The sequence below is a fragment of the Micropterus salmoides genome, unplaced genomic scaffold, assembly GCF_014851395.1.
Source record: "Micropterus salmoides isolate LMB-PRFRI ecotype aquatic unplaced genomic scaffold, ASM1485139v1 Ms_hic_scaffold_5, whole genome shotgun sequence".
Taxonomy (NCBI): domain Eukaryota; kingdom Metazoa; phylum Chordata; class Actinopteri; order Centrarchiformes; family Centrarchidae; genus Micropterus; species Micropterus salmoides.
The window spans coordinates 20,341,252-20,364,748 of record NW_024044237.1 but is presented as its reverse complement, the minus strand read 5'-3'; the positions used below and the strand labels follow the sequence as shown (position 1 = coordinate 20,364,748).

The window sequence follows — 23,497 nt, the reverse complement described above, 5'->3', positions numbered from 1 at the left end:
TTTCATCTCTGCTTGATTTAATCTTTGTGCTTCTTTAAAGAAAATCTATTTTCAAAGTCTAAAGAAGAACACTTAAAAACAGCAGTTCTTTAAAATAGTGTGAGGTTTGCTTTAATCTAAGGAGGTTAAAAAAGAGAATATTTGAGCACTCGAGATTTTGAAGAGATCATTTCAAGTGTGGCTGTTAAAACAAAAGCTGCATTTGGTCTGTCATTGCCAACTTTTCAGTTTCTCTTGAGCCTAAAGCTAATACCAGAAGTCCAAAAGCAAAGATCACAGGCAGGTTGTCATGTGTTCCTTTTTTGTTCATCAAGTGACAGATGGTGCTTTAGTGCCTTTACAGTGATCTTTCATTGCCCCACACCCTCCCACACACCTAAAGCAGCCTGAAAATAAAGCAAAGATAAAAAGCCTACCCATGGAATAACAATGGGGAGGGCACACAGGAGGAGATGATTATGGTTTAAGGTCACCAAAATGTTTTCAGGGACTTTACAGATGTAGCCGATAAAGAGTAAAGCTTGTAAAAATACTTCAGAGACTACAGATTTGTGCCACCATATGGCTTCATTATACAGTGTGAGCTGTATTTGCAAATGCAACCCCCCCCCCCCCCCCCCTCCCCTTCTCTTCTCAGTTTTTATGCATCTCATCATTTTCTTTTAACCCCTACCCCATGATATTAGAGGTCAATCTGCCTCCAGTGATGAGGAGCTCTTGTGAGAGTATGTGCTTTAGCGGAGGCAGATCAAATGAGTACCACCCTGCTTGAGTGATATCAGACATCACAATGAATAAAAAGGCTAATACATTCTTTTGTTTGGCCCATAATTCTGGGGCCAAGGAGCACGCAGGGTCACCGCTTAACGATACTAACCTCATATGACTCAAAATAGCAGAAACTGCTGTTAGTGGTTTTGTAGTATCACATACGCATACATTACACTTTGATTAAATACCCCTTAGACAATAAGTATTGTTGTTTTACCTTATTTATAATGCAATTTATTAACTTTATAAAAAAAAACATCATATTATAAATGCGTTGGATAACAAGGTCAGCAGTGAACAAAGTTTTTGCATATCGTCATTTATTTGTGTGGGTGAAGGCATGGGCCTTTCACACTAGCCACCCATGGTCTGATGACAAAGTGCTTGTGCTGACTCATAGTGGGTGCATAGCCAGGGGCGGAAGCCATGATTTTAAAAGGCTAACTAGGCTTGTTAATCAAATTTGATGCCAGCCTTACATCCCAGCGACTGATTATGGCTTTATTTTATTTTATTATCACTGGGGGTTTTTTTGTTTGTTTTTTTCTGTTGAGTCATTGCATCTATGATCACTGTGCCTTGCTAATATAAGCACTACCAGGTCAGATTCTTCCTGATTCAAATATTGGCAAATGTGTTGCTAACCTTCTTAGGAACAGAAAACTGTCATATTCTGTACATATCAGAGGACCCACTGGCAAGGGTCCGAAAGAAAGAGTGGGCCTAAATTGATCCAAATGGCTTTTTGAGGGGAAATGAAGAGTGCTGCACTAGTGTGGTGGGAGACAAAAAAGACAAATTGGGAGTGATAATTGGATAAGATTGCATGCTCTGATAAGTACAGGAAAAATGCACAAGCTTGTGACACTTGTAGCATTCTTCAAGGAAACCTGACAAGATAATGACTTGATTGCCAGCCGTGCCTTGAAGAATGCTTTTTTTTATCTTCTACACTCTTCAGAGATTTTTTATTCAGTGTTCAGTGTAGCCTCGCACTGATAAGGCTACAGCTTAGGCTGCTCAGAGCTCGATGATATTGTAACTACAATCTCCCTATATCTGTCTGTCTCTCTATATTTCAGGAGACGGCACTGAAACCACCACACTATGGCACACTCTGTGGCACAGGTACAGCTCGCTCCCACAGGATTAAAATCAATCTCTAGCTCGCACTACCTAAAGAGAGAAAAAGAGAGAAAAGAGAGAGAGAGAGGGGGCAGAGGGAGGAAAGAAGGAAGGCGAAAACTGAAAAGGTGAAACAAGTACTTTACTGTCTCTACAGCCTCAAACCCCACCTCTTCATACAATCGAGAGAAAAGATGAACTTGGAAGGGGGGGAGGGGAGGGGAGGGGATCTCAGAAAAAGAGAGACACTTCATGTTGCCTGCCTGAATCTTGACAAAGCTCCTCCTGTGAATCTGTTGGAAGTTTGAAATGCTTTATTGAGTCCAATGCTATTACTTACCTGTGTCAGTGAGGATGATACTGTATGCCCAGAACCCTCCTTAAAAATGTCCCACTCCAGCACTCAATCTGTAAAATAGGTGTTAAATACAGTCAGTAGATCTGTAAAGTATGTTTATATGTATGTATGTATATCTATCACAGAGTTGATGGTGTTTATATTTATTGATTCCATTTCTTGGCCTTGTTTTCAAAGCTGCCTGGTGGCCATTTTATTTTCTTACTTTCTGATTTTTGTATTATTTGACGTTGCTCTATCTGGGCTTGCTCATGGAACTAATGACTTCTAATGTGTTTATGCTGCAAGGTTTACAACCCGTAGGCTTACATTAGTATTGAGCCCACATTACAGTGTACCTTTTCTGCCAACTTTCGCCTCTTCTGTCCAACTTTTGAACCGACTGATAGCATTGTTAGTGAAGAGTGTGGCTAATGTTTCAGAAATATGCATGGACCCACAATACGACCGCATTTGTAGTCCTTTACAACTGTGCTACTGATCGCCATGCTGTTATTACACTGGGAGGAATGGTAGGACAAGTTTAATACTTTGAGCTAAGCTACAATCACAAGGGACTAACTGCTGGGGTTATAATCAAAAGCTGTTTATGTGGGGCAGATTTGAAGAGCACTAAGCCTAACCTTTTGTATGTCACTTTCTATTCGGAAGTGATTTAACCTTTGAAATCCACATTAAAATGACTCCAGATGGTAAAAAAAGAATAGTAATCCTCAGACAGTCTTTAATATGAGTTGGTAAAATGAATTGACTTTGTGCACTTATTTACACTGACAAAAGAAATTTCAAAAGAAACATTGAACACCAAAATGAAAAGGTAATCCAGGCTTCAGTTGAAAAACAGCAATAAGTTAACATTTGACAGAAAATCCACTATGGTGCACTTACTACTTCTTTGGCTTCTTTGTTCAGAGTATCATTTTGCTTCTACTGTTTCTACACCTATAGAATCATCATGGTACAATATGAATAGAATAATTTCTACAGTATACACTAGTAAATGGCTTGATGGGTTAGCAGCATCGTTGTTTAATAGTTCTGTTAATTGGTAAGCTGAAGGTTGCTTTGATAGGTAAGGCCTAAAAGGCCCCTACAGTACATACATATGATCATAGAATTAAAGTCATTAAAATAGACATAGCCTGTGCATTCAATTGGAAATGTACAGATGGACTGGACCACAGGCTGTTTACCCTCTTGTGAGAGACTATATATAGTTAAATTAAATTACTGCACAGATCAGAAGCCTTTTTGATTTCGTTCCAGTCTTAATACTGTATGTCATGGTTCTACAGACTATGTCTATTTTAAAGCTGTTAATTTTATGTGTTACCTCTTTGAGAGACAGGTTGTTATTACTGAATGAGGTATATTCATGTAATTATGGTATCAAATGTATTCACTACTGCGTAGGAGCCACAGTATGAAATATACATAGCATCCTAGCACTGTGTAATGATTAGATTTGCCTGATTTTTGGGGGAAAGAAAAAAAAATACCCTTACATGGGGAGAGCGTTTGTCCTTGTAAGGGAGACAGACAACCTCACTTTTATTCAATGTGAAGTACAATATGCACCTTACATGATCTTTGTAATTGACTTTGATTTGCCAGTGTGGAGAAAACTGTAAATGTTTTGTTTATGTATGTGTGCGCTTCTGAAATTTATTAAAGTCTTTTGCATTGTATTGCATATTTTGATGACTCTTCTTATTCATTGTTTTGAGCATTCAATATTAGTCTACATCACTCAGTCAGTTGAGTTTTATGCACACCGTCCTGTATCTGCTTCATGAGAACAGTAAGACTAAAATGAGGCAAAACACATGTTGGAGAATAATAATTTGTTTTTCTCTCATACAGTTAGCCCGCAGGATATAGTATATGTCAAACAGGCTGTGGCCTATAGAGGTATGTGTGGTTGTGTTGGTTTGGACATCATTAATTGGCTCATTTTAGCTATAGAAAAACTGCCTATACCTCATTTTCTTCTACATTTTGCAGCAATATAGCACTTAACAAGAAAGAAAGGAAGAAATGGTTTGGATATACATTGCTCATTAGGAACAGATTACAGATAAAAAGTTATGGAAATCTAGTGGGAGCATTTCCTTTGAAGTGCACAGACAGAAAACAGCAGAGCAGAAGCTTTTTTTGGAATAACAATTTTTTTTTTTACCTCCATGAGAGCCGATAATGATCATTTGATAATGATAACCCTGCTATTATGATGTACAGTAGTGCACAAACACAGGGTTTAACACATCTAAGAGGAAGATTGATGCTAGAGGGTACAATAACCATCGCTGTAACATTGTGTTATGCAGTGTTTATGCGAATTCGATCCAAAAATACAGACTTGAAAGGCATAAAACAAAGCCAGAGTAGAGACAACAGAAAATGTTTAATTGCTTATCAAAGTTACTTCATATTTTAAAACTGAGAAAGAGCTAATCAGTTCCCTCGGGGAAAGTGTCCTTGGCGATTTGAGGAAACGGTGCACACTCAAGTAGAACATTCTCATATAGAGAGTGCATAAATGTCATCTTTCTATTAATAGATGAATTTAAACCTGCTAAATGCCTCATTCTTACTTAAAGAAAACACAGAGCTTGGGTAGATCATAGGGTAGTTGTATCTCTTTGAGCTAGATAAATTATGATTAGATTTTTTTGTGTTATGCATAATTAGGTAATGAAATGTTTTCAAATTAGCCATAAATACAAATAAAAAACTCATACTAAGCCACAGCATTAATGAGTCTTAACGTTTGTGCATGAAGACAGAGTAGGCAATAGATTTTTCTTCTGTATTGGAGTGCAAAGTCAAAGGTGAGAAAGAAAGGATAGAGAAAAGGAGAAGAAAATATTGTAAGCAGTAGTTGCTGATCTGGTTTCTAACAGAAAATGTCTCTGGTATGTCTCTGGACCATTTTGTTGTCACTCCTCCACTCCCATAGAAATGTGCAGTTGTTACGGGGCTCAGCATGCGCTTGTGGTTTCGGTCAGCTCACATTAAGTGCATTCCCAGTGATTTTTATCATCTATAAAATGTATTTTAAAGGTTGTCCCATGGTTGTATTACAGTTGTCACTGAGGGAAGTGTTTCCAGAGTTTCTTTACTGACATATTGATTTGTGATTTATGAGGACACAGTATTCAATTTCATCTGACAGGCCAGGAAGCTTGTTATCTGTAGTACATGTGATTACATTTAATGCAATGATATGTCTGCAGATGAAGCAACATATACAGACCCACACACAGGAGCTTACATATACACCCACTCAGCAATCTGTTGTGCTGTGATGGTGAGGTTATCCATATGGTCTTTAATAATAGTATTCATTTTATTTTTTTTTTGGACGTCTTTATTTCACCATTCATAGTATGGCTATTAGGCTTCTTCAGCCATTTCCCACAATAAAAAACCTTTAGATGCACCGTAGTCATCATGCATACGTGTTTATTATCAGTTATTAATAATAAGCTCTAAGATGAATCAGAAACCAAATATAAAGTTTGTGATTCTGAAAAAGAGTGCACACAGCTGGCTCCGTGACTTTCCACAACCTTGAGAATGCAATCAGTGAGATCAGTACTGCATCCCAGTTATCAATTCTTTCCCTCTGATAAATGTAACATAAAACTACAACATATATTCATGTGGATAACATTGCAAAGGAGCTATCGAGATGGCGAAACCCATTTTTTCTTCACATTACATTGATTTTGCAAGTCACTCACATTCTCTTCTGACATCACAGTCCGCTGCAAACAGTATAGAATGACAATTCAAGATTACAGATTGTTTAAAGTAAAAGATCGCTGCAGTTGCTGTCTGAGCTAACTTTTTAAAAGCAATGTGCATTGAGTAATCTGAGCCCCACTGGGTATCTTAAGACATTTCTCTAAACTTGCATAAAAAGCAGTGATTGAAAGTCTGTATTGATTTGTTTCTCCCTCTTTACATCTGGATGTTTTTAGTGGTGAAATCAGATACATAAAGGTGCCTTAAACATGAAACTGTATTCTGGGGGTTGAATACTACTAAAAACAATGCCTCCGATGTAAATGTTCAAGTATGGATACTATAAATGTTTTAAATTTATCATTTAATGTTAGGGTTGTCTATGAGGAGGAGTAGGTCAATTAGCCTAGCAGCAAGAATGTTCAGGGTATGATGTGAAGTTGTCCTGAAGCAATGCTGACTGTCTAAGCAGGGCTATTTATGCATGTGTTGTGCAGTGGAGCAGGAAACAAGAAGATGCTGTCTTTCTGCTGCACTCCACTCAAGGCAACACTCCACACAATTGCTGCCAAATCTCTGCCAAACTGAATAATTCAATCATCCCCTATAGCTGCGGTGGTCTAGCTACCTTTGTGTGTGCAACAATCAAATCAGTGTGGAAGCTCGCCGAGTGGTTCTTTCTGAGACACTGAGTAGCTCTACAGCCCGGAGATTGTTTTCATTGAAAACAATTCTGTTGATTAAACGAGGTGTGACTGTGGAGCGGGGATCTGAGGAACATCGATTGCTTGTACAATTGTTTGTTCCTTGTTAAAAGTGTGATCTAAAACAGTAGTTGCTGATAGTGTGCAAGGAGCATATGGTTTGCTGTTGTGCCTGCAAGGCAGTTAGTGTGTCCCTGTCTACCCTAAAATATTCCAGGTAGAAATCCACTGTGATTGCTCTTGTAGGATGCCCTCACTATTGACAGCCACGCGAAATGTTTTGGAGATGTAGTTGCTGGTGCTTTGGCACCCACTCTGCCCATTCCTTCATCCCACCCCTCTTTAAAGTAATCACATGGTTTCTACTTAGTTTTCCCCATGTATATTTAACACAAATCCAAAACAAATGCAGTAAAGAGGAGGCAAAATGTATTTATCATTATAGCTGCTAGGTGACTGGTGGTACATTTGCATTCTGTGGACATCTGCAACTAAGCTACAGCCACATAGAGGTTGTTTGCATAGAAATTTGTCCCTCATTGAAGCATACATTGGAAAACCTGTCCAGCAATCTATCATGATGTTGGGGCTAATAAATGCAGTTTTCAAACCTAGCCACGTCCCACTGTGGGTCATTGTTCAACACTATGTGGTGCTGTCAATGTAGTGTAAAGCAGAGGCTCCTTTCTGAGGTATCATTGATCTCTAAGACAATAACGATGACTTCAGTTTCCAACAGTCAAAACCTGAATGCATTTAAACACTGTTGTACTATACTAGATATATTATGTGGAAATATGGTAACCACATACCATATAATCACAAAAGCATCCATTCCTGAAAGTGATATTTTACATCAAGATAATTAAACAGTGTTAAGGACATGACAGGATGCAGCAGTTGTTTGCAAGCTGAAGGTAGTCAGACTAAAAGGCAGCAATTTAAGACATTGTCCAAGGAGGGTCATGTCTGTGTCCTCCTTAATCCTGGTAATCCTCTACAGAATTCTTGATTTGCTTTTGTAAAAGAGATTGGGAGATGATAAGATGCTCGTCCGCCTCCTTAGAATAGCTGATAATCTGGTTTGAACAGAGGACTCAGGGGGTATTTAGCCTGCCTTAACATTTGCCCAAGCAGATGGTGCTGACTGGGGAAGGCGCAACCTTAGTCTCCAACCCCCTTGCTCTCTGCATGGTCCACTGTGGGGGGAAAAAGAACAGTGGGATGATAATCAATGTTGTTTATTTTGCTGCTTGACTCTTTAAGTACTTTCAGCCAGATTATAAGCTTTTGCAGGGGATAATCGGGAAACCACAGACAATTGCCTTTTTCCATCCTGACAGTATCCCCCCATGAATGCGTAAAGAAGGCGATTTAAAGTAGATGCCGACTCTTAATTCCTGATTAGTCCCATTGGAAACCCTGTTAAAATTAACTGGACACTGCACTAATCACTGCATTTCAAACACCCCCTGTTCTGGCGCAGAAGACATACCATATCCAGCCTTGAGAAGACATCCCATGGGTGATATCTCCATAAGTACTTGTGTTTGAAGCTGCCTTTTCCTCAATGGGATGACACACACACTATGAACCCCGGAAATCTACTCCAGGGTAAATGTAACACTTCAGGGCTGAACTGTGAGTGTGCTGACCTCTTGTGAAAACAGACAGAGTAGAGGCAAGCCCTTTCTCTTCTATTTTGTAAGGTAAAAAAGAAAGAAAGTAAGTAAGACTTATTCAGTCTTATTTCAGTTGCACATGACATTGGCCGTGTTTAAAATCACAACAAATGTGACAACTCTTTTTTGACAGAGTGGCTGTGGATCATTTCACTGTCCCATGATGTCTTTCAGTAACTTGGGCAATTCAATACCTCTGATCGCATGCAGTGTGTAAGCATGACTGCATATAAGCCATTAAGTCATTTATATTGGTTTCCTAAGCCCACCTCACTAACCTTATGCCTCTGGCAAGCTTCTCATCTTGAACTGGACACCTGCAACAAAAGCATTTGTCTAATGAGATCAACCCATTAAATAATTAGAGCCTCACATAACATAAGTAGGATGACTGTGGGAAGCTTTGCACGTACGGAAGGACTGTTTAACCAAAGCATTTTTATGCTTTTCCTTCTTTTTTTGTCTGTGCAGTTGTGTTTTATCACAGGATATTGTACATGGCTGTCAGGCTCAATCTGGGGCAGAAACACAAATCACAAGCAGGGGCCCCAAATGCATCCCGCTCAAACATCTACTCAGTACCAAGATAATCCACACATACACAATAACATGCTGATTTTCTTTCTGTGCTCTCACTTATCCAGTGACATGCAAAAGGATTCAAAGTAAAAAACAACAACTTTGAAACAAGCAATTGAGGGATATGTGAACATCTGATTACATGTGAAGCAGTTTGTTTGGGACCCACGAACATTATACGTTATAATTGGAACTACATCCACAGCTTGATATCTTTGTCATACTTGTTATGATTAATGCAGTAATTATTTTTTTTTTACATAGCACTTTTAGTAGTGCTATGTAAGTGCTTCATTACAATAGAAATACACTGCATGTCAGGAGCTTGAGAAGTGTATAAAAACTGGTTGCATATCGGCAAGGAGGTATGCCTAGAGCCATTAGCAAAGAATAACAGATGTTGAACCACAAAAAGCTAATGCCGGTTGGTGGTAACACACATTGTACAGTTCATTCTAATGGCTTGGATCTTTACCTGTACCAATATTAACACACTGTTGGCTCTCAGAGTCGAAACCACAGCATTAACTTGCACAGCAAACAAAAGCAAACATCTCTAAGCCTTTAACGAGGTTTTGACCTAATCACTTTTCTCCATCAGAAGCAGCCCCGTTTTCTTTAATACCTTAACCGGCATAACATGTTGCTTTTAATATATAGTAGTAGTTAATATAGTTACAGTGCCTGGGATCATATTCCACAATAAAGTGAAAGGATAGCTGGAGCCTGAAACATGAAACGATAATAGAATCAGGGATATTTTGAACAGTCTTCTTAAATAATACGTGTGATATTCACTGATGGTCATAAAGAATTTATGTGCATGCAGTCTTCAAAAAGAGCAGCAACTCATTCCCGAGATCAGTCAGACAGATTATTACGTGTCATTTTGACAGTTTTTTGTTGCAGAGGTCTTTGTTGCTTGACTGGCTATACAGTCATTATGACGTGATATGGCTTCATGTCATGCTGCGCCATAAATTTTAAGCGAAAGTGGTGCTTTTCATACACCCCTTGAGACAGCCCTTTTGTAATACCCCTTTGCAGCTATATCTTGGTTATAATAGTAACTTTTTTTAAAAAGAACTGACTTCGTCTGTAGCTTCTCCCGATAGGGTGCTGCATTTCCTCTACAATATTTTACAAGCAAAACCAATGAGACAAGAATCCGACCCTCTTTCACAATCATTGTGGTTTAAAGTCTTCCTCTCCACTAAATAATGTGATAATGTCATTAAAGACGCCCATACATATGGAATATACTCTGGAATCTCTGTATGTTCTCTCCAAATTTGTTGGACAACAGTTGTTGTGATTGGGGTTACATTTTCTGTTTTCAACAAACAGAAAGAGCCAAGCGTCCAGGAGAATTCCACATGCATTATAGACAAATTTGCTACATATGTTACTTGTGCTCCACATATATAGACTTGTGGTGGAGCGCATGTGTTCAAGCCCAGAGGTAATGGACAACACTTCAGTGAATTGTGCCGACCTTATTGTATTGTGTGGATGATTGTGTTATGCTCCCTCACATAATGACTGTGCCCTACTTTGACTTTGAGGCAGTGACCTGAAATAAGGCACACAAGTGAAATCCGAGCCTGGATGAACCTGGAAGTGATTAAGGTCACCCAGACACACCACATTTGTTTGACCCCCCTAGTCACTCACATCGGCCAATGTCTGCAAATCCTTAGGGAGTCTTTTGTGGAATTCCTCCTCAATGCAAACATTGGCCATTGAAAACATGTTTGGGAAGAGTGAGGATTATTAAATGCACCTATGAGAACAGGACCTAATTTTTTAGTACCCCATTGTCCTGGGAGGTGCAAGAAAACATGTTCCTCCCTCCTTACATGACCTAAGGTCTTTAGATTTCTGGTAACTCTCTGGTAAGTTCAGCTCCACAAATATCCAGTGTGTTTTTTTCCCTTCACATTATTATTTCCTGGATGCAACCATTTCTTGCACATATGATATAATATGAGCCACAAGGCCTCATTTGTTTTAGACTGGACAAACAATATCATATACAGTGTAATCGATGAATGCTGCACAGCATGCTGCAACCCATGTGTCCAATATTGCTATGTACTCTCTATGGGTGCTGACTGCACAAAGGGAAAGTCACTGAGGTCACAAACAGTTCAATGGCAGCTATCAGCAATGCAATGTCTGTGAGTCAATGCGATAAGATGAATAAAGAATTATCCTTAGTTATTTAGGCAATATGTAAATATATCCACTTAAGTATGCATCGCATATAGGGAAAAATCATGTGAATGAAGTGGACTACATCAGAAAAGATGATGCAACTCTGAATCCTGCATTTGTCTAAAGTTAAACTCCATTTGGATCCCTGATAAATTATTTAACAATGTGACTGAAAAGGCTGAGTTTCCTAGTCCAGGTCTCATTGACATGATGCATGCATGCCTCAGTGCTTTGGGGGAAACGTGGATAACATGAGATCATGTCTGCCTCTTGAGGAGTGGGATGCAATGAGTGGATCTCTGGCTTGTTTTTGTGTCTTACTATTCTGCTGGGGATCAGCATACAGCTCCTCACTACAGCCATGATGCTCAGATAAAAATTACTCTTCCTCTGGTGTGCATGTAAATCAGAGTGGGGGGATATAATGAAATAATGAAGTGTGCCTCTGCTTTTTCCAAGAGAGACCGTTGGGACCCACTATTTTTAGACACAACAAAGAGATTGCTGGGGGTGTCCAGTCTCTCTGGTTAAGTTATGGAGTTTTATCCACTTGTCAATGTACAAATGCTTGTCTCAGAGCTTAGACACACGCTGGGAGGAAATGGAGGCTGGTGTTTCCCTCAAGACAACATCAATTAAGCTTTTACAGGATTCACTGGATGGATGTGTCCATGCATGGTCATTCGTTCCACCATAATAGATGATGGACATTGTCAATGAGATTAAGATAGTTGATTTTGAGTTATATACCGTACGTATCCATTGGCCACATGCATGGTAATCCTGTAAGAGGACCCTCCTTGCCAGCAGGAAATGCTTTGTCACTCAGACAAATGTGGCAGGTGAATACTCAGCATGATCCTCTGTATTTGTCATCTGGTGTTCTCTTTCTAATGGGTTTACTGCTGATGATCTAGGTCAGTGAAGGACAAAGTGCTCCACACCAAAAGTTAAGAACAGATTACAAGACGGGATGTAACCTCTCAACCTTCTAGATTTTAGAGTCTGAATGATAATCTTATTCTCACTGTACCTTTAGCCTTAACTTCTATCAAGTCTTATCCCTTTTGTTCGGGATGCTCTTTCTAAATCTCACCAAGGTTGCTGCTGTCTGTTCCATTTACCCCAGACATTCTAGGTTGTCCCTACTTTTATCACTGAGGTCTGTTCAACCATCAATTTATTTGGCTAGAACTGTGTAAGAGATATATTCCCATAATTTATTGTAATACCATTATCTCCCATATTCTCAATACAACATCTGACCTTTAAAATGTGAATTTGCAGATGCAGCGAGACTGGATCTTTGCAAAGTCAGACATTTTCTGGCATCCTTGGCACGGAGGATGGGACACTAATGCTGCCATGTTTGCCATTTGGAGATAACACCTCAGAGGTCATTTCAATGACTTGGTGTAATGTGGGTCAAATGGCAGTATAGCCTCAAATGTACTGAGCAACCAACTTCCTGGCATGTGAGATATTTCCTCTGTAGCAGGTTTTTATTATATAACTGTGGCAAGTTGTTAATGTATATACTCTGTGATCACTCTGTAGAATATTTCCAGAGTATAGGGCCACACATATGGGACTGAGTGATAACACAAGCAAACCTGTATACATCAGGTTGGTTTAGTGTGAAAGTTATAGCAATGTCTGTTCTTCCCAAAAAAGACTGTCAGAAATGGAAACCCATATATGTATCCTTAACATCTGGGATTAGAATGCCTCCAAAACTAACTGTCCTTGACTACTTTAAAAGGAAAACATAAAAGGCAGTGCATGTCAAGACACACATTCCCCAGCAAAGTGAAAATTCCTGCCTCTTATCTGTTTGATTTTGCACTTAGGGATTTTTTTCTTCATCTTTTCTCTTCAAACATCAAGTACCAAAGTCATTTACATGTGCTAGGGGCAGCCAGAGTTAAAACACAGTCATACAACTTACTGCTGTCTAGAGGCAGTCTATGAAGAAAATAAGGAAGTTGCAAGGGATGGATAAAATACGTAAGCAGAGGAAGGGTAAAATGAAAGGAAAGAGAAAATGAAGGAGGAGGAGAATGAGGGAAATGAGGACGGTGGGGGGTGAGACCAGTGAAACACAGAGAGGGTAATTCAATTTGACTAAAACTCTCTGTTGCTTCATACAACTGGGGGATTGGCCTAACCACCAAAATGAATTAAAATTCATGAACTATTGAAGAGTGAGCAGCCAGTAGAAAGTGGAGAGCATGATACAGTTTTAAAGCAGGATATTATTTTTTTCTAATTACAAATACATGAAGCTATTAGTTTACCTTAAATTAAAAGCAGAAGGGTTCCCACAGAGATATCTGATCCCATGTGTAACTCATTTAAGACTGATTTGGGCCCCTATTGAGCTGGCAGGCGAACTAAAATTAGGGTAGCAGAGCATCTCAACTGTATAGTATTGTCTAACTCCTACTGGCTCAGTGCCTTTTCTCTAGCTTGGAAACCCAGCTGAAGTTTCTGTACTTGGAAAACTATATCTGCAAGGTACAATTAAGTAATAAAAAAGCCAACCTTCTGGCATGCTAAAATTTCCCAATTCCAATTTGTAATCTTACACAGATTCACTCAGTGGAATCTGGCATTGGAAGAACACACACAGCTCATTGTTCATAATGCCTCTCAAACCAGACAAATCAAAAAAAAATCCAGTGTTTGACTTTCATCCATCCACAATATAAATAACTAATTTATCAATTGTGCTTAAAGAGGCATACAATGGGCAGAACAGAAAACATTGTGTAGCTGGGATAATCCCTTAGAAGATTTATCCTGACGTTGCCTTGAGGGGAATAGTGGGAGCAAGAAGCAGATCCTATTCCCTCCCTCTCTGTCTCTCTATCTCTCGTTCTCTGGATACATAGTCACTATCACAGCTCCTCATCAGCCCTGTTTAGTTATATTTCATTGTGTTCTTTGATATTCCAGTTAATCCGTCAAGTGGAGAGATTTAGCCCATGATTACCGTGATTCAATGAACATTTGATGATACACTACTCACGCCTGCAGCCCTAAGGCATTTCCATGATACGTGAATGCACATTATGTTTGTGTTTGTTAAATAAGGTGGCTGTCTTCATCTCTCGTGTGGGCGATTGAGTGTTACAAGAAAGCAAGAGCATTGCCGTAAATGGTTTGACAGCCCCACAGCTTTCCTCAAGCTACTCTGGTGTTACTGTAGGCAGTTTGGATTCCAAACCAAATGATAAAGCATAGTCATTGTCCCTGTTTAGGTGGAATGGAGCCCTAATTGCAGGGTTAGTCCTGAGCCAAAGAGCGACCACCAAGTCGCGAGTGGATTAGTTGGTCTGTGGTCTGTGTTGTGAACCTGGTGACTTGATCTATAGGCAGAACTCCAACAAATAGACCACAAAAGTGTAATTGCACTTTAGGTTTGCCCAAGCCTGTCTTACAATTCTCTTTGCATGTTTTAACCCAAGGTGAGGTGCGTTGCCTGGCAACAAAGCAAACAAGGCAGCACAGATTTGGATAACATCTGTTTTCAGTTCATGAATTCTATCAGTGGGAGCATTTTGTATGTGCAATTACTTGAACCAATCGCATGCAAAAGCTTTTTCAATCTGGCTCCTTGAGTGCTGTCACTAGTTATTACAGTGCATGCTATTTAGCAAAAGTGCATTTGCAGTTTGAAGAGCATCCCAAGATATTAGTGGCATCTAATTGCATTACCTGAAGGAGACTGATGGCGCCAGTTAAAACGACTGGCCCCAGTTCAGGCTGTGTTGAAGGCAAGTGCTCCTTTACAGGTTATACGTCATGTTTTTGACTGGAATCTTTTGTCGACTAAGTGATTTTCTGACAGCTTTAAGCCTCCACTCGCCTCACCAAATACCCCTATTCCCTAAGCAATCGTACATCTTACCATTAATCCACTTTCATCCATGTGAAACTAAAACAATGACAGTATGATAATGGCAGCTAATGCAGCCAAATTTTGATTGCACAAGTCAGATTGGTTCTCATTAACTTGTTCTGAATTGATTTATGCATTCATGCTTGTTTACCTAGCAATAGTGTAAAATGTCCCAGCAGTGCAATCCATATTCAAGCAGGCCAGCTGTGAGGTTCACTGCAGCACTTGTCCATTTAAGTCCTGAAAACGCCAGATTCCATATTTTTGTCTTTCATTGATTGCCACTGATCAAATTTTTACACCTCACTACCGATTTATTACACTGCTAATATTTTCTGCATAATAGACATAAATCTCCATATAGCTCCGCTTTGCCACAATGACAAAAATGCCATTTTAAAATGTTCACTTTCAAAAGTCATCTCATGGCTGGCTCAACATCATATTCCAAAAGCCACAGGCAAATCTTGATGACTGAAAATACAATAAGGTGAAAACTGCCAAGTGACCCTCACTGGATGTGTCTCTAGCATCTTCTGTCTTCTGACTTCTAGATTTAGTAGAGACTGGAGGGGTTTTTGCCTCACAGTCCTTACATAGTCCAGTGGGACTCTCATCTTGGGAATAGCATGCCAGTTTTATTGAGCAGGGAGTGGCAGTGGAGAGAAAAGAGGGCCCTCAGAGACGCCTGGATGTTTTCCATATTAAACTGTAGAGAGAGGCTTAAGATCTCACTGGTGAAATGACTTTCATTTTAGATATCAAATGCCAGCTAAAGTAGCATAATTATAGAAACGGTGACATATCTATCTCCATTGTTGGTTGGAGATTTTATCCCACTTTTGCTATCCAACTTCCTCCCCTCTCGTCTCACTTCACTTCCACCCCACCTACACATTCCTCTCTTCCTCTTTCACCCTCCCTTGTCCCCCCTACTCCCTCTTACTAATTCCCCAACCTCTAACTCCTCTTTTTTTCCGCCTCACTTCCTACAGAGAGTAAAATATCTATGGGCATTTATTGTCACATTCATATGAGCAAAGGATGTGGGGTAATAAATCGCTTTCTTTCTCCCAATGAGCCATAAGAAGTGGTGATAAAAACAACTTTCCTGTTGTTGTGCACTTTTGCCTTGTGAAATAAAAAAAGCTGTGTTTGAAGTTCAGATTAGTCTTCAGGGAGTCCCACCTATTGGGACTGTTAACCTTTAGCCATTCAGCTATAAAGCAAGTGAGTTCCATTAAAATACATAATGCATGAAGTGCCGAGATTGCATGCCATTGATCAGCACTTGAATAAATTGAGTTGAAATCCTATTAACATAACCAGTTACACATAAAGTGAGATGAATAAAGTGCAATATAACACCTGCAGAAATTTAGCCACCATCAGCGACAATTTTGTGATGGTTGAAGTGGTCAGGCTAACTGAAGGCAACAGTAATGAACTAATAATTCCTGCTATTTGTGCAATATGTTGCTGTCAACATACTCTGCTGTTGTCTTTCTACTGGCATTTTTGTACCAGTTATTTTTTTACCACATCAGATAATAGTGTGGGTTTGTAATCTTTTCATATACAGTAGGGCAGAATAACTAATCGAAATCTCATCGAAATTGCAATATGACCTACTGCAATTTTCAAAATGCATGAGGTGCAATATTTGTAAAAGGCAAAATGTGTGTCAAAATACCATTATAAAATGATATTTTGTTGTGCCTCAGAGATGCCCTGGTCTACACATCATATTCTACAGACTTAAGAAAACATCTTTTTTTGGTACAGATCCTTGCAAAAATCACACCATAATCATTTAAATACATTTTTCAGTGAAAATTATAATAATAAGTAGAACTGATCATTCCGCATATCGCAGTATCAGTCAAAATAATTGCAAATAGATGTTTTTTCAACCCTAATATACAGTATATTTGTAAATCAAACACCCTCAATCACTTAGTAATCCTTCTAAGAGAGATCCAGTTGTGACCATTTCTTTGATTTTCTACAGGACAATAGGCAAGAGGTTTTTTTTCAAATGTCAATCCAATCTGTCACAGTAGTAAAAGATCATTTCTACCAAGTAAAATGTTTGTATTGTTTGTACTCTTATCTTGCTGTTGTTGTTGATAAGTTATTGTTCCTCCTTTTGGCCAGATATGAAGTTGCCACGAGAGACACATAAGAGCTGTTTAGCGCTGTGCGAAGTGGCATCCAAGCCAGCATCTTGACTTATGGTGCCTGTCTGCTTCAGTGTGTGCGCGTGTGTCTGTGGTAACAAAGATGACCCAATCTCCCCCAACAACCACGGTCCACTCTTCAGCATAAAGCATGTGCATCTTCCCCCTTTTAAAGCAATTAAGGACTAACCTGTCATCTTGACAGGTAGCCTCCATCTCTCTACATGTATGCGTGCCACTGCATGCAAGTTTCTTTTGCACTAACTATCACGCCATATCATTTAAAAAGAAATGTTTTTCTGTCTTTAACCCCCCCCCCCCCCCCCCCCCCCGCATCAGGAATAATTAGGGCAATTAATTCAGGTGGATACCCAGTACAGCATATGTGTTTTCAGATTAGGTGCAGAGGAGGCTCTGTCACCCGACCCCGTGCAGACTGGGAGATGACCCAAATTAAAGCATGTTTCCTCCCGACCCATCGCTCCCCCTTCCTCCTCACATCCCCCTGCCACAGCCCTCAAACCCACATCCCCCACCCCCCTTCCGGTGCCGTGCCAGCCTCCTCACAACAATGCCAGAGAATGCCTGCCAATGGTAGCAGCTCCTTAATGAAATAGTAATTGTGACTGTGACTTGCATGCATCAGTTGCTTTTCTGTCCTGTTCTGTTTCATTGCACAATGCAGAGAGGAGTCTGCTGAGTTCCAGCTCTGTAATTTCATTAATGCTCAGTGTCGCACCTCTGCGTATAGTTTGTTTTCATTACAGCTTTACATTAGCCGTGACTGCTTTACCAAGTCTGTTGCCTTATTGTTCAAGGTCTTAATATCTTAGCAAATTTTATGTAAAGTATATCACATGCACTCTACCAGTAGAATTGCATTTGCTACAGTTACACCCAATGAGTGAGATGCGTGAAGTACACTGAATATTCCCTAAAGAAGATGCCTAAAGAGATTTTTGTGTGGTGGCTGTAACAGCTGTTCAGACAGGCACAAGAGTGTGGAATATTTAAGATCAATATATCATTTATTTCACTGTGAGTCTATAATGGGCCTGCAATTGTACGCTCCATTACTGGACACAAGGGCCTAGACTGCTGACCAATCCTATCTAATGAAAACAAATGTACTGGCAGGCTGAGAAAAAGAAATACACTACACCACAGTTCACGTTCCAGTGTCATTTGGTATGAGGACTGTGGCCTGGTCTATGCAAAACGGCAAGCTTAACAACTCAAGTGTGTCATTATGTGTGGGCAGGGAGAGGGAAAGCCAAAAAGTATCCTAATAGCAGACATCTTCTGAAACTGAAAACCAGATTGCAGTCATTTCATAGACATGTAACTGCAGTACACATTTATTACAATTAACAATGTTCAACGATAAGCAAATCTGTGGAATGCAATCTATCTATCCATCTATCTATCTGGTGAATGGTAGAAATGGCAAAACTCATTTTGTTACAGCATTAAAAATGTGGGATATCATGTTGAGATATTTCTGTGTTAGTGTCTTTTATAGCTCTTTCATCAGAGTACAAATGAGATCAGGGCTATTATTTCCAAAGTGCCCATGCTGATCTAACATCAATTTTAGCTTTAGATCATGCTGAAAATGGAAGAAAAACAAGGACATATTTAGTGATCCCAGATCAGCACACCTCCTCTGAGAGGAGTTTGATGAGCGCAGCTCCAGATTAGATTAGAGGCCTCGCACTGATGAATGTAATCCATCATCTTGTAAGCAACGGAAATTTATGACAATTTAGTTTCAGTAACTCTGTCATAAGCCCTTAGCTTTTAGTTTTCGGAGTTGCATAACTACAAACAGAATAAGGAAGTACAAATGAAGGCTCATGGGGTGGTATGTTTCATAAAACTTGGGTGATTTTGATTTGTGACCATGACAACTCATCTTTTTACATTGAAATGCCTTTTTTTCTCTTTCTTGCTTTCTTTGTTTCACCTTTTGCCTTTCCACTGCAGGCAAAACAAAATGCGTGGAGTTTCTATTTCATCAGCTAAACTCGGAGATAAAACACACATAAAACTGGATGTTTTGTGAATGTTTCACCACTTTATTCCAGTTTGTGAGACGACAACTTCTTTGAACTTGATTTTTCCCCCCATGGTGCAGCGACTGTGTAGCCCGTGAAGTAAGTCTTCTTACTGGGCACCGAGGGAATGAGCTGATCAGCATCCCAACACAAATCGTTTGTTTTTGTTATTTGTGTCATATTTCTGTCAGGTGTGGCAGCTCATCAAGCTGAAATAATGAGGCCATGTTCCATGATTAGTGACAAAACTCTTTAGATATTTATGTGACGATAAACTGTTTCTTTTGTCAAATAGTTGGATGTTGTGATTTTACTATAGATTCCCTTGCATTGTTTACATTTAGAATGCACAGTAAATTATAGCTTATTATACCACTGTATACTTATAACACTGTATTTTTATAAAATTGTATCTTTTGGTACTAACACAGGCTCAAAACAGTGAATTAAAAATTAAAAAAGCCAAAACTAATCACTAAATATGTGTGTGCATACGTAAAGGTTGAAACCATAAATTCAACAAACAGTAGGCGTATTAATTTAATTGAGGCAGAATCTGTTGGGTGACATGATAGAGAGATGTGGGTGGGGAGTTTTAGCTGCTAAGGAGTTTAAATGTTTATGCTTTTTTGGTTTTTGAATTCCTAATACCTATTAAGTTATGTGAAAAGATGTGGTTTGAAAGAGGAATGATAATTTAAGTATTCCTTTACAGAGTCTTACCTTACTCCCCTGCAATGTGATTAAGGCATACATGTAGCGCACATATCGTATGTATAACAACAACTCACATAATACAACTATTTACATTGTAAATAGTTGTATTACATGGTTCATGCTGTTTAGAATACAACACTGATTAATGTGGGTTAGTGTTGTCTCAAATGTATCACGAATAGTTTGATAAGAACAGCCAAGCCATCCATTCAAGTGCTTCAAAAAAATAAAATAATAAAGTACAGGTTTTGGATGAACTCTTTGTATGCTGCCTGCACAGACAACAGCTTGACAGTTGGTTTCAAAGAACTTCTCAGCACCTGAAGGGAGGCGTGCAAGGAAGGAGAGAATCACAAAAGTGGTTCAGTCATGCACATCACATCGTTCTTGTTTTTATTAATCCCTACTGTACATCTCCGCAGCACTTAAAACAGACTTCAGCTAGCACCCTCCAACTCACATCAAAGTCAAAACATGTTTGTTGTATCATCCTTAGAAATAGACATTTGCCCAAACAACTGACAGTAACACTTCTCATTATGCAGATAGGCAGGAAGGAGTTGCATTGTGTTCAGTGTTGGGTGGTACTGGTTTCACATCAGGTTACAGGTGGAGGAAAAGTGATGTACTGGGTGAATGAGATTATGAACTCCAAAATTTGATTTCCACAGCTCCTGTTGACCTAAAAACTGAAATGATGTAATTCGAAGTAGTTGGCCTTGTGTCAGTTTCCACTGCTGAAATCTGACTACCTCGCCTCCAATACAACTGATTTAAAACAGCTAAACTGTGATTACATCTGGATGGCATTGACCCAGAAAGGTTTTAATCCATTCTCCTTTCTTTACATAGACTGTATGTGTTGTTTTGGGCGCTGTCTGAACCATTTACCTTTTCCTTTTACAAGACACTGCAGAGGTGAATTTTAACTGTAATTTAACTATATGTGTCGCCGCCTATTTCAATAATAGTAGATTTAAAGTAAATCTCTCCAGTTTGGTGCACATGTCAAATTACAACTTAATTAACTCTCCATCCACCATTATGAGGAGTGTGATGTGAGTCAAATGCCGATAACACACAGTAGGGAGAGCTTTGCAGAGCACGTCGTGCTAAAATCACACTAATTTAAATAATTGACATTATACATGCTGTGTTGAATAAGTAATTAAATAAATAAATAACACCTCCGGATCATAGCTTGGGCTTCTCATTAGAAGGCAAGCTGTGCAACTTCGTGCTCAGGAATGAAAGTCAAGTGAAGCAATTGCAATAATTACAGCAGCGAGAAAGAGTGTGCGTGCGCATTGGGAGGGGTGGGAGCATAACGGAAAGCAATGAGGAGGGAGGTGCCGACTGTCTACAGGTGCCTCTGATTAACGGTAATCTGGGCAGCCCTTCCCCCTTCTTATCTCTGCAATGAGCCCTTCTGCCTCTGGGTGCCTCGAGTGCCGTGGCTGCCTGGCGTAATGAGCTCCACAGCCACACAGTGGATGCCCCGCAGGACAGTCCCTGCAGAGCCATAATGAGCACTCCAGTGTACCAATTCGTGCTCCCCACCAAGGGGCCCCCCAAGCCTGCCTCCCCTCAGACATGGGTGGGCACGGCTTGTTTGCCTTCCATAGCCACCCTCCACTTTCTGAGGTAGCGGTATCCCCTCTGGGTTCAGTATGACGTCCCTGCGTGTGTGGTTGGAGGGATGGCCCGGAGCCCAGGCTCAGCATCAATCAGTTTACATCGAGAGTGAGGCGAAAGGCAGAGGCGGCGATAGGGATTGAGTTGCAGCAAAGATAGAGGGGAGGCATGGGACACCGGGATGGAGTGCCGGGTGAAGAGTGTGGACAGCTGAAGTAGCCAGGGATGGAAAAAGGTAAATGATGGTAGAGGGATGGAGAGGGTGAGTGAGTGTGAGGGAAGCAACAAAAGATAAATTGTACGAGAGAGGGGTGTAGAGACAGAGAGAGAGAGAGAGAGTATGCGGGTATAATGAGGTCTATGGAGGGGGGTGGGTAATGAGAGGAGGAAGAGTGTCAGAGTCCAAGGTGAGGATGATAGTGGGAAACAGAGAGAAAGTGAGAGAGAGAGAGAGTGAGAGAGAAAGAGAAAGAGAGAGAGAGAGAGAGAGAGGCTCTTTTGCCAAACAGCGGTCCCTCTGTTGGTGCTGGGGTGGATCTGTGTGTTTAAGAAACTCCACTGCTGTGCTTTTGCTCTCTTAAACAACCAGGAGGTGGGTGAGAGGATCGACAGGCCTGACCACGGAGCAGGGCTTTGAAGCTGGCTCACGCTGAGAGAAACTGTATTGGATTTAGAGAGACTGCCTTTCAAAAAAGCAAAGGAGGAAAGAAATAGAAAACAGAAAGAAAGAAAGATAATCACAGAGGGGGGAAAAAAAGAAATATGCAGGATACATAAGCATGGCATGCCTCACACATGTGCTTTTGCTCATCTATATTTATCTCTGTTTGAAAGATTAATTTAACAATTAACATTTTCCACAAGTCTGTGTGCAGATAGCAAGATGGCAATCATGAACATGGTGTAGCATTCATTAGGATTATTCACCATCATTAATTGTGGTCATGAACAATTTTCACGGTTAGGAATGATTCCATCTGTTTCTCGAACTGGTTGTCTTTTGCATTACAAAGGAAAAACATTAAGCGGCATCTCTTCAGTCGTATGTTTGCCAGCCGTGTTTTGCATTTGTGGATGCGTTTCGCCTGAGCATGTGTGCCTTTTTAGACTCTTGTGAAGTCCAGGAGTAAAAAGGCACTCATCATCTTTCATCTGTAACACTGCGGCAGCTGTTGCAGCCATAGTCTTTGCCTTTTCCCCCGAAAATGTTGTAAACTTTGTATTTTGGAACTTAAATCTTGTGCTTATTCAATTGCAGGTACTCAGATTACTAGTTGCACCTACTGGCATCTGAAAAGACATTTTCATTTTCTGTAGAAAAACACTTGGGGATAGAGAGAGAGTGTTGATACGCAATAGATACAGTAAAATGAGAAACTTTTGCACTACAATAGCTACATCTGTATCAGAGAGGATTAGCATGGTGGGTAGGATTGGGCAGTGTGTCTTATTTTAATTGCCGTGTATTTTAAATAGCCTCCCATTGCTCTTCTTCTTGAATAGAACCTCTGCGGGGCCAAAAACTGTCTTTTCAGGAAATGGTTCCATCTGGGAATAAGGATTACATTATTATTATTATTATCTTGTGAGGGATTAAGGATTTGTCTCAACCAGTGAGTGTTGCCCTGAAATACAAGTAAATCACAACACAGTCTCACAAAGTCTATTGTTCAGATCCTGAAAAAAATAGACATTAAATCCTGAAAAGGAGAGGTTTACATCCTCTGAACAAGGGCAGTGTGCTGTTTTAATGACAGCATGTCATAGAATTGAGGTTAGAAAAAACTGAGTGTTAGAATGATGTTTGGCAGCAGAGTT

General features: G+C 39.9%; 1 protein-coding gene across 3 annotated transcripts in view; it reads left to right on the top strand.

Annotated features, from left to right (window-relative positions):
• The window catches only part of pcdh11 (protocadherin 11), a 135,941-nt gene that overhangs the window by 17,637 nt on the left and 94,807 nt on the right, over nucleotides 1-23,497 (top strand). Inside the window, exon 4 of one of the 3 annotated variants that reach the window (XM_038699989.1) lies at nucleotides 1,854-3,922. The exons of the other annotated variants lie outside the window; for them this stretch is intronic. Within the exon in view, the coding sequence (XP_038555917.1) occupies nucleotides 1,854-1,937 (84 nt within the window). The 3' untranslated portion in view covers nucleotides 1,938-3,922. Of the gene's footprint in view, nucleotides 1-1,853; nucleotides 3,923-23,497 lie in introns of those variants that run through there. 3 annotated transcript variants of the gene reach the window in all.